The sequence below is a fragment of the Cryptotermes secundus genome, unplaced genomic scaffold (genome assembly GCF_002891405.2).
Source record: "Cryptotermes secundus unplaced genomic scaffold, Csec_1.0 scaffold117, whole genome shotgun sequence".
Taxonomy (NCBI): Eukaryota; Metazoa; Arthropoda; class Insecta; order Blattodea; family Kalotermitidae; genus Cryptotermes; species Cryptotermes secundus.
This window is the reverse complement of record NW_019737981.1, coordinates 138058-150111: the sequence shown is the minus strand read 5'-3', so window position 1 is coordinate 150111 and position 12054 is coordinate 138058. Positions and strand designations below refer to the sequence as shown.

The window sequence follows — 12054 nt, the reverse complement described above, 5'->3', positions numbered from 1 at the left end:
TCAAGCATTGTTAATCGTGTTGCATACAACCTCAGAGTTACAGGTTACAAGCTGTGATCCTGTAATGGATAACCTTTATGGGATTCTTGGATGCCACAAGAATGCAACATACGAGGAGTTAAAAAGGAAATATCAAGAACTGGTGTTGATAAATCACCCAGATAAACAAAGGAGTATCACACTTTCGGCAGCCTTCTTGAAGATTGACAAGGCATGGAAAATTCTTCGAGATCCAGAACAGAGAAAATTGTATGACCACCATTTGACACAACAGCAACTCAGTGAGCAGCCCCTTATATATGCAGCATTATCCATATCTGATCTACATTGGCATGAAGATAGTTCAAATTACAGTTATTTGTGCAAATGTGGTGGTCTGTATATTATTGAACACTCAGAAATTGGGTTAGAAGACTGTTACGTGAATTGTGATGACTGTTCTCTAATAATTCATATAAAAAGCGATAAAAGTAATTTTTGAATTGTCATTGAAAAGGAAAAGTTGTTATGGACAGATACAAGATTGCTGATAGTGCCTCCATGTACACAAAATAAAATACAGAGTTTCTTAAATATTAATTTTACTTGGAATAATATTGGTATATGATAGACGTTATCTTAACATAAGCAATGCCAGAACTTAACCAACACAGTTCTCAAACATAAGGTAATACTTCAATACTACAGATTGAGTTGCAATCTGTATTCCCAAGAGAGCGGACAAAATACATTGTAAAATGAGGCATGGCCCAAACAGTTAATGTCAAATAATACTACACCTACACTACGGGCCTCCACGCAGTTTTATATAGGTATACAAGTCTTGAATATACCACTCTATGCCTGCAGGAATATAACAAGATTGCAACAACTGACTTCATGATATACAATATCACATGAAGCGTTTTTAACCATATTTTATTCCATAACTTTCGTTTTATAATAATTATATAATTCATTGTATTTTTATATCTTATATTTTATAATGTAACAGTTATCAAGTATCCAGCTTTACTGTCACAACAAAATTGCAATTCAGTAGTGCGTGCATATAGTAACCGTGTGTTTTGCCTGATGATGGCTTTAAAAGTTGAAACATGTAGCTAAGGTAATGTTAACCGTGACCGTTATGTTGTGTTACGATGGAAGCCAATGAAGAATTGTGAAAAATAATGAAATTACTGAAATTTCTTGGTCTGATAATGGATAATAAATTATCCTGGAATTTACATATTGATGTTATAAACAATTAACCAGAGTTTGTTATATGATTAGATCAGTCAAAACACCATATTTCTGTTTCCTATCTGGTAATGATTTATTACTCTTTATTTCATACTACATTATCATATGGTATTATATTCTGGGGACAATATACCAAGAGCACAAAACTTTTTATGTTACAGAAAGAGCTGTTCGCTTAATGACAGGACATGGACATAGGTCCTCATGTAGGGATCTCTTTAGACAGAAATCTCAATACATATTTTCAATTTTGTTTTAAAGAATAGAAATTTCTTTCTTACTAATTATGATAGGCAAAATGTACAGACCAGACGTAGCAATAATGTATATCCTACCTCCTCCCTAACATTGTATCAAAATAGCGTTTTCTATACTGGTATTAAAATTGTTAATAAATTACCACCTGAATTAAAAGAGCTTATACAGATATCTAAAATTGGAGTTCCTTAAGATATTTGTTTTCACATTGTTTTTATAAACTGGAGGAATTTTATTGTATGAATGGTTAATCTGTTTTTTCATTTAGCATTTAAATTTTAATGGAATTATATTCAATTGTGTTATGTATATTTCACATTATGTTTACCTTGACTTGTTCCAATGACTAATTGGAACATTTGTTCTGATATATGACTCATTCCATATCCAGTGGTTTGTGAATTTATTTCCCAACCTGTAACTGGATCTGCTTGAATTTGAAATAAATTGATTCTTTACATGAATTAAATCAATTCCATAATATGCAGTAGCAAGTTCCAAATAGCTTCACTGTATTTGATGAACCATGTAGATCCAGAATATGGCCAAACTTAATTAAGAACAATTTCATTCTCTTAATGATTTTTATAATTTATCGGAAGGTGATATTAAGAATCTTAAGAAGTCTTTGAGGTGCGTATGTCATTTGGCTCAGACTGTATCCAGTGACTGCAGTGAGGTAAAAGGTAAAGTTGTCTCTGTATTTAATTAAGCACTATTCTATGAAGACTTAATGGGGAGATGGAGGTATATCTCCATTCTTGACCTCAGCACATGATGGAGGTGAGTGGACTTCTTCACACCCCTGCACATTTACCGTAAGGAAAATTTTATCCAGTACCCATTCAACAGGAAGCTGAGGGGGCCCGATCTGATCTAGACACTGGAGGAGACAAATCTTGCCCTTGCTGGGATTCAAACCCCAGCCTGTAACTGTCACTACACAGATTGAGCTGTCAGGATTCTTTGCAATTTCTCTCTTTACTATCGCATAACCTTAGTATTTCATGACTCACCTGACCACATAAAAAGTGTCAGTCTTTCAAATGACACTAACAGTGACCTGGGAATCCAGGATGGGGCAATGTGCAGTTGGGAGCAAGCTGCCAGCTGCAAAGAGTCTTTAAGGGGGGAGGAAGGGAGAACTAACTAATTTTTTTCTGTCGGCACTGTTAGGTCTGGCAGATAATAGCTGACAAGATACTGAAAAGCAGGGCCTTTTTATCAGCTGGTATAAATAGTGGCAAAATTGTCAATAATTAAAAATGGCACAGCTGCTGCTGCATTGGGCATTGGTAAAAGGGCAACAGTACAAGTAAATGTGTTTGTAGGGAAAGAAAGGGCACTGCTGATAAATAACAACACTCCAATCTGTGTGTCCAAAATCTTATTATTTGCCACATTAATTTATTCCATGTGAGGTTCTGTGTCATCAAGTGTAAACACTTAAACAAATTTATTTTTATTTCTGTTCCTGTTCTTTACGTTGGCCACTGCATAAAAATTACTACCAGTTCTCTTCGGTTTCATTTCTCGTTCCAGCCTCCTCCGTATCTTACTTGTCAACCTAGCTGGCATTTCACCAGATGCTGCATCAAACTTCAGTTTTCTTTTATTAGAATGCACATTCTTAATGCCTGTGACATAAAAAGCTCCACTACTTGAGCATGTTGGAGAGTTTGTTTCCATGTCAGAATCACTGGAGCTGGAAGACGATTCACACACATTACATTCTTCATCCATGCTAGTAACTGTGGTTTCCAAGTTTTCTGGTTTATCATTAGTGGGTTCACCTGCACCTGTAACCACTATTTCCAATTCTGTATCATTTTTCTTACTCACATTACTTTCTTGTTCAAGAAATTTCATTTGTTGTTGCTTTAACTTTTTATCATGATCTTCTGTATAATGCAAATTAACTCTAATTTTGCTGAAGTCTTGAAAAACTTTGAATTCAGGTTCTGTAACTGTGGCTATATTGTCAGGAATACTCTTGTTTTCTTGAACTAAAAGCACATTTCTTTCAATACTGGAAATTCCAGCACTTACTCCTTCTCCATTATTAATATTACTGTTTTCATTCAAATATATATTTTCTGGCAATGCAGTGACCTCTATCACTGTATTATTTTCTGTACCATCAGTGGCTTGGCTTAGCTGAGGTTCCTTGATGAAAGATGAACTGGTTTCCTCATTTAGAGGCACTTCAAAACCTAGGGGAGGTACATAAAATGGTAGCCTGCCCCTCTGCCAGTCATTAAGAACAATCCGAGCAGCAGTTACAATATCAGGTTCGCTGCCTTTCAATAGCTTCCCCATCCTTGTAGCTAACTTTTCCAGAAATTCTTGAGCAGAGTTCCAATCATCTATTTTATATGTCTTCAACATGTATTCCTTTTTTACTCTCTCAAGAACCGTAGGAATGTAGTCTTCAGGATTATTTACAAGCTCTATCCTTACTACCCCTTTCAGAACTTTTTCAACATCAGTTTCTGCTGAGGGGTACACGACACCAGGACAATCAATCAAGTAGATGCGACGCATCAATGTAATATATTGCCAAACCTTAGTTTCTCCTGCAATAGGTGCAACTTTGCACACTTTCTTAGATCGTAAGGTATTGATCACAGAACTCTTTCCCACATTTGGATAACCAATAAACCCAACACTAATTTGCTTCTTATCGATATGTAACTTAGCAAACTGCCGCAGTAAATTAATTAATGAGCCTTTACCAAATGGGTGAGTCAGTGATGCATGAAAAGCAACTGTTGGGTATTCTGAACTCAGGAGAGCCACCCATCTCTGGGTGACCCATGTAGGCACCAAGTCGACCTTGTTCAAAATGAAAATTAGGTGTTTATGTGGTTTTTCTGTGCGCAAGAACTTCTCTATGTGTGGAGACCTTGTTCCAAGTGGATCACGAGCATCTAATACTTGTAGCACTACGTCTGATGAATCAATTACTTTGTACAATTCATTCCAAATTCGTTTACTCTGACCTGCAGCCATTATCCATTCCCTTGGTGCATCCTTTATACCCAAATCTTCCCTAACTAGGTCCCTATCCTTTTCGCCGTCATAAGCTTCAGATGATTCAGTTGCAAGCTGAGACAACTGGTCCAGACTTCTTATTTTTAAATTAGGCCGTTTTCTTATCTTCTTAGGACCAAAAACACTTTCAAAACTTTCAGTATCCAATAGATGAACTCTAGCATGTTTGGCTGTTTCATTCAGAAGAGTTATTGGTAATTTCGTTGGTTTCATTATAACTTGATATGGGTTCTTAACAGCTGCACCTAACTCTTCCTGGAACTTCTGGAGTGCATTCTGTGTTATTACCCTGGAATTTCCAAACCATTTTTGATTAGGTTCTACTCTTGCAACAGTTCCTGATGGAAGCCTTCCTTGGAATGGAGCTGGACTGATTATCTGTCCAATTTTATTACGTTTTGGTTTGAAATTCCTATACATCTGCAGTCTCTTGATAGTAGATTTGCTTCGGACAACAGCAACACCTTTCAAGCCCTCCGTCTTTCTCTCTGGGTTCATGCTGTGGCCTGAGCGATTGAAGCCCTGCTTTCTTGGTGCCTTTGAGATTGATTTTGATTTTGCCATGTTGACCTTATAAAGAAAAAAACACATATTTCAGGCCTGTCTACTGTATAGAACAGGAAACAATGAAATCTGACATGTACATGTTGAGACTTCATTGCTTCTTTCTTTAATGCATTATATACAGGGTGTCCCAGGAGGAATGTGCCAGACTTTGGGAGGGCATTCCTTATGTTAAAGTATGCCTATATAACCCAAAACACCTATATCCAAAGTTGAATGGTTACGGAGATAACGGCCAGAGAAGTGTGAAACTTTGACAGGTGTTACACACTTGTTGATTACCAAATACATATTAAAACTGGCAGGAATATGTGGTTTCTGTAATGTTAATAATGTACGTAACATAAAACTAACTTGTGAGCGACATGAAGCCATTAAATTGAACTACAAAAACCTCGCTCGCCATGTCATAGTTGTCCTTAGGTTTCTAAGCACTATACATGCCACATGACCGGCAAGCGCTGACGTAACATGGCTGATGGCACATTCTGGTATAAGCCGACTACATAACTATTAAATTGCTGTGAAACACAAATTGTCCGATCAACCTGTTCCCAAGCACACCACACCATACATTCACAGAAAATCTCTTTTGGACTTTTGTTTCCATTACCTCATGTGGATTATTATGGGACCACGTATGCACATTTCATAAATTATTACACCATCCCGGGTAAAAGACGCCTCATCACTGAATAAAATGATGCTTAACAGTTCAGGATTAGCTTTTATCCCGTGGAAGAAATCCATACGCTGAGCATGGTCTCCTGGTTCCAGTATTGTACCCTCTGATCATGGTAAGGATACAACTCTTCATCATGTAAAGTTCCCCACACCTGCATACGTGATATGCCGATGTGAGAGACCATTCTACGAGTGGACAGACGCGGACTTCCCTGAACCATCTCAAGAATGTTCTCTAGTGTGTTTCTCATTCGTACATCCTCCCTTTCAGAGCGCACAGAAACACTCGGAAGAGAACCAGTATCACGCAATCTCTGGTGAATTTGCGTAAATACACTTCGAGATGGAATCCTTCGATCCATTGGCATTCTTCAACAGCAGCACATGCAATGCCACCGCAAAATCCATACACAAAATGCATATCACAATATTCCACGTGTGAAATCACAAAAGGCATTTCAGAAACTCCGCACAACTAACTTACCAACGATTCACAACGCGGCCGCAATGTACCCTGAAGGTAGCACATAAGCTTACAGCTAGTGTGAATCACCACACTCAAGGACAAACACAGATAAGACTTGTCAGCTGACAGGTACAGTGCATGGACCCGCCAGAAGACCACACTTTTCTCGGGCCATTATCTCTGTAACTGTTCAACTTTTGACATAGGTGTTTTGGGTTATATCGGCATACTTTAACATAAGGAACACCCTCCCGAAGTCTAGCACATTCCTCCTGGGACACCCTATATGTTGTACCTTTGTCTGTTGCAAAATGTGAGCAATTAAGAGGATGCTACCCAAAAGGAAAAGTTCAGTGCAAAGTATGGATAATGTTAGTCCATTTTCTTGGAGGTCATCATGAAAACATATATTTAAACCTTTCACTATTATTCCTTTTTAACAATGCTCAACTTAATTCACTAGTCAATTAAAAAATATAAAATGGATAAATAATATACAATATACACGGTGGGAACCAAAAGTTGTGAGAATGTATTTATAATCAAAGTGCCAATGTTTGCACCAAAGTAATACGTTTTGGAATTAATATGCGAAGCCTGGAAATTCTGTTATCATTTGAAACAAGTCAAATCCTCTTCATTATACCATTCATTTTGTGCTGTGAATTCTGCTGAATCTCCAAAACAGCATCAAGTCTCTTTCCTTTGATTTTCAATAACATATTTGGAAACCAGAAGAAACTGCTGAGTGCAATGTCTGGAGAGGCTGGAGGCAGGTAATGATGGCCATTTTGTTTTTAGCTATGAACAATTATATAGGACAGACAGGGTAGTGTGAGCATGTGCACCATCATGATGAACCAACCAATCTACATTTCTTAAAGACAGTTTACTGAAGACACCAAGGAAAACCTGTACAATACTGCTGACTGTCAGTTTTACCTATGAGGGATGAATCTGTGCTGCACAACCTCATCACAGTCAAGTAAGACTTCAATGGCTCTACAGTATTTTTCATCTTACATGGAAATTTTGCATGTCTCAGTATTGAAAACTATCTGCATATTTTAATTGAAGATGAAGCATCCTCTCCAAAGGCTAGTCATAATCTGTAAAATTGTTTCAGAAGCTGTTTCATTAAGCTTGAAATAAAATATGGTGAAAACCATTTGTTCTTTTGAATTTGTTAATTAAAAAAATCACAAAACACACAGATGTCTTTGCATGACAATTTTACATGTGTAATTAATGCAACAGAGAATGGCATGTATGAAGCACACTACTTGCAGAAGTATCCTCAATCACAAACTAACTGGGAGAAGGTCATATCATTACAGGTCCATTCTCATAACTTTTGAGTACCACCACATAGGATAATTATATAATGTCTTTTGTGATGTATTTCTAAAACAGACATGGTGACTGAAAACTTGTTTTAGCTGGGTCATGTACAAGGAAACTTACTGTATGACCCCCCTCAAAGGTGTCTCCACCTTGTGGTGGTTGGGCTTGCGTGACTCTGACCTGGAGAACTATGCAGGCGGTAGTTTAACTACCAGTAGGGTCACCTGTGCTGGAAAGGTCAAAGGGTAGAGTCCAAACTCAGGTGGCCCATACATGTATGAGTCTGGCTCAGCGAGGAGCCAGGCTTGGCTTAATTTCACCACATGTATGAGCATGGTGACCCACACACGGACAAGTCTGGCTCATTGGAACCAGAGCCGAGTCGGACTTGCGAGCCAGACTCGTATGTGTATGGACCCCCTAAGAGAGAAACCCTGGTCCTCTAGATAGGGGTTGGGCATGAGGCTAATGTCATTCTGTAAAAAGAATTTTGTTTAGAAACCTAACAACCAGCCTTGGGTCATCATGCATGGGTCCACTCCTATGGCAGTATGCATTGGTTGTGGAGACTGGTTGTAGAGGATGCCAAGGCTCACCCAAGGCTGTAGTGCCAAGTGGTAGGTAGGTAGGTAGGTAGGTAGGTAGATGTATGAATGTCTCTAAATACATTGTTTTCAATTAAATTTTTTACCGATTAAAATATAAACATGGTGAACATGAAAAATTTTAGGGCTCATCCAGATAAGTCCACTTCTAAGTAATACCACAGAACCTGGTTACTATTGCTACAATAACTACTTGCTCATTGCGTGTAGACACTAGTGACATATGTGTAACATGGAAGTAAATTCAATTCTCTAAACTTATAAAATACTATATTCTTACACAAAAAGGACAAAGTAACTCTGCACATCTGTCAGTCATACTGGGCCATTTCTTAGCTCTCTGATGCATATTACCTCATAACAAGCACCGAGTGTGAATTTACAAGCTTAACATAACAAAATTAAACAGAATATAAAAGCCTGCACTGCATATATGTCATATGTACGAACTGATGAAGGTCCTCTTGAAAATACAAAAAACACCCCACTAGAAGCAACGTTTTTAACTTACAGTTGGTTACACCACGTGAAAGTGGCTATTGACTCTTCTTTGAAGGAGACAGCAAGTTTGAACACTACCTCTGGGCAGTTAAGGGGGGTATCTGTCATGGCCTGGAGGCCCTTTCTTGTAAATATATCCCAAGGTGAAAATTTGGATCAAACAAAGCCTGCTACCCACTGCCATCCATGTAATGAAGCAAAGTTCCATAAATATAGGAGGGATGGGAAGGACCCGGGAGGTACATGGAAATAAAATAAAAAGTGCAAAGATAGTTGACAAGTGGCTTTTCACTGAGTGAACATTCTTTCCTGGTGGGAGACAGAACTTCAGTGAATAAGTGTAGAGATTGTAAGAAGGTATGTTATTAAATAAGGGCATGCAGTAGCATAGTTGGTTGAGGCACTGTGCTACAAGCCAGAAGGTTACGGGTTAGATTCTTGAAGAGGTCACTGGATATTTCAGTTGACCTAATCCTTCCAGCCACACTATGGCCCTGCAGTTGACTCAGTCTCTAACAGAAGCTTACTTTCAAAAATATAAAAATGAATTATACATCACAGTTAAGATTTTTAGGTATCAATATAACACATAATCTAAAATGGAGGTCACATATTCAGTCCTTGTGTCTAAAACTGAATAAAGTATGTTACATTATTAAATCCTTGAAAGATGTAGTGCATTTATATATACTTAGGAACATATACTTTGCCGAATTTCAGTCCTTAGTAAGTTACGGGTGCAGAAAGCGAACATAACAAAGTACTGAAAATACAAAAAAGGATACTTCACTTAATGAAAGGTGTAAATAGCAGAATATCATGCAGACCTATTTTTAAAGAATTACAGGTTTTGACTGTTACCTCTTTGTATATCTTTGAGGTTTTGTGCAATTTATACTCTACAATAAATTCAGATTTATATAAATATAATACTAGGAGGAAAGATGATTTTCATGTGCCAAATTGTAAAATATCAACTTTTAAGAAGAGTGTTATCAATATGGGTATTAAATTGTATAACAGACTGCCTCTGGAGTTAGAAAATCAGATGGATCTAAAGATGAGCTAAAAGTATTTTTACTAGATCATTCATTCTATACATTGTATGAGTTCCTCTCAGAGGGACAGTAGTAAGCATAGCAAATTCTCTATTCAGCAATGGAAACAGATAACAAATGGTTGCTTGCGGTATCTTAATGTGTTCGGTGATTGACATGGTCGTATGTAGGACTCTTGATTTATTGTTAATACTCTTAAAATTCTATTTACGAACTCATATGGTTGGGTTGCATTTTGATTTACATACTGTACCTAATTTGATTATTTATCTGGTTTGATAGTGTGTTATATTTTAATCATAGGTTAAATATGTAAAGCATGATTATATATTGCTGACAAATTCTAATCCTTTAGGCATTTGGGCAAAAGGATTTAAAGAATGATGTACTTAATGATGTGACTTGTTCGAATGTTACTGTTGTAATAAAATAAAAATGAAATGAAATGGAAAGCAAGTACTAGGAGCCTTCTTGGGGCTAACGAGTGGCTGGTGCGTAAGGCTGACAACCTCACCGCCACCCATGAGCTGACTGTCTAGAAAATGTGGGAGCCTTGACATCTCACAACCCTATATGCCTCCAAGACCTGTTACAGGGATAGCTTTACCTTTACCTTTATCTTATCAAATGTAAGATTCTCCTTGTATCAAATAACTGCAGACATTCAAGTGAATTTGAATAACCATTTGAATTACGTTTTTTTTTTAAGACGAGATGAGAGTGGATGATACAACATCCATGAAACGATCTTGCAAGTACCCAAGAGTTCTGACTCTAGAGCAAGCTCACATCTTTTGACATCTGTAATCATAGCCAGCTAAAATGACTTGTATTCTGGATGTGTCAAGTAGCAATGTTAGTACTGAAAAGAAAATTACATTGCTGCAAGACTTCTATTACAGAACTTTTCATTTCTTTACTGTTAGAACGTGACAAATATTTCTCATCTACCTGTGCATGCACACTCATATGGTAGAAGGGCAATAAAATGCGCTAAACCATACTGGACAATATACATAACCCATTCTGACTTCCTTTTCTTTTAGTACTCGACGGCACATGACAATCTGCTGGCAATTAAATAAAAAACAATAGTAAATGTAATTAAGGTTAAGTTCAAGAGCGAGCTTGTTTGTTGTTCTGGGTTTTTCGGTAATTCTGTAGTTTATTTAAAAATGAAATTATTCTACAATTGTTTATGTTTATTACAATGTGTCTTATAGGTTTAAGCACATATCTATAAATTTTATCAAATATAAATCTATGCACGTGCTTGACCTGGAGCTTATTTACAGCTCTTACATTGCCAGTTACCTGCTATATTCGCAGTTCTTGCAATAAATATTCTGCAGATTCTGAACCGTTCTATACTGCACTAAGTCCGAATCTGAAGGCCTTGGGACACGAACCACGTGTCACAACGTCACAATCGGTCACAATGATCACAATATCATTCAAAATTCGACTTATTATTTTCGACTTTTCGACAATCTAATATTACATGATCGTACAAGATAATGGCTGACCATTTAACCTCCGTGACGTCACGAATGCATTAATGTTGCCATCTATATTCCTATTCAAGTCGAGTGCCTCAAACGTGACCATGCCACAGCCGAGAGCGCGCTCGGTAAGAAGGTACACTATTATTCCACGAACCTCTGTGTACGCGTATCCTCCGACCTCCGTCTTAAACATGACTTCTGAGAAAATGTTTTACCGAAGAATTTTATTTGACCTTGTCTTGTCTAATGATGCAACATGTTCTGTCTGTTGTAACCTCCTCAATATAACTATCACAGACACAGTGCCAGGTAACCTTTATAAACATCAAAATTATCCATGTCATGTATCAGATTCTCACAGTGGTAATGAAGCTTACTATCGTCTGGGATGTAAGGCTATGTAGTTTGGTATAAATCTAATATTTTGGAACAGCCTCTGCTTGTTCCTTGCTTGGCTTAATTTTTGAACCTGAAGATGGAGGCAGAATGTTCTTATGAAATGTTGGTATCCACATGCAAGATTTGCATGATGTTGCAACCCACAAGAATGCGCTCTGAAGATGTTTATGTTTTCAAGCAAGTTGCCATAGCAACATATTTGTTACATGTACTACAGAGCAACGTGTTTTAACATATTGTAGTAATTCTAACATGCCTGTTGGTCTTATCAAAAAGCCTACCATGGTTAGACTAAAATATATTAAGCCTTCAAATGCTCTGTCTAAATATTTTGGATAAGGTCTAAAAGTTTGTGAGGATGTATATTAATA

At 37.3% G+C, this 12054-nt stretch overlaps 1 protein-coding gene across 2 annotated transcripts; it reads right to left on the bottom strand.

The window, feature by feature from the left end:
* Positions 1-2873: 2873 nt before the first annotated feature.
* LOC111870564 (nucleolar GTP-binding protein 2) lies at positions 2874-11287 on the bottom strand. 2 transcript variants are annotated; one of them, XM_033753896.1, is made up of 2 exons: positions 11082-11287; positions 2874-5127 (listed from the first exon to the last, which is right to left on the bottom strand). In XM_033753896.1, the coding sequence occupies exon 2, from the start codon at positions 5119-5121 to the stop codon at positions 2950-2952; it is 2172 nt and encodes a 723-aa protein (XP_033609787.1). In that variant the 5' UTR covers positions 5122-5127; positions 11082-11287; the 3' UTR covers positions 2874-2949. The 2 variants fall into 2 exon arrangements, with proteins under 2 accessions (XP_033609787.1, XP_023718715.1); XM_023862947.2 differs by having other exon boundaries at positions 11094-11287.
* Positions 11288-12054: the final 767 nt, after the last annotated feature.

Coding starts and splice junctions, on each gene's coding strand:
- LOC111870564 (XM_033753896.1), bottom strand. CDS start 5,121: ATGGCAAAATCAAAATCAATCTCAAAGGCACCAAGAAAGCAGGGCTTC.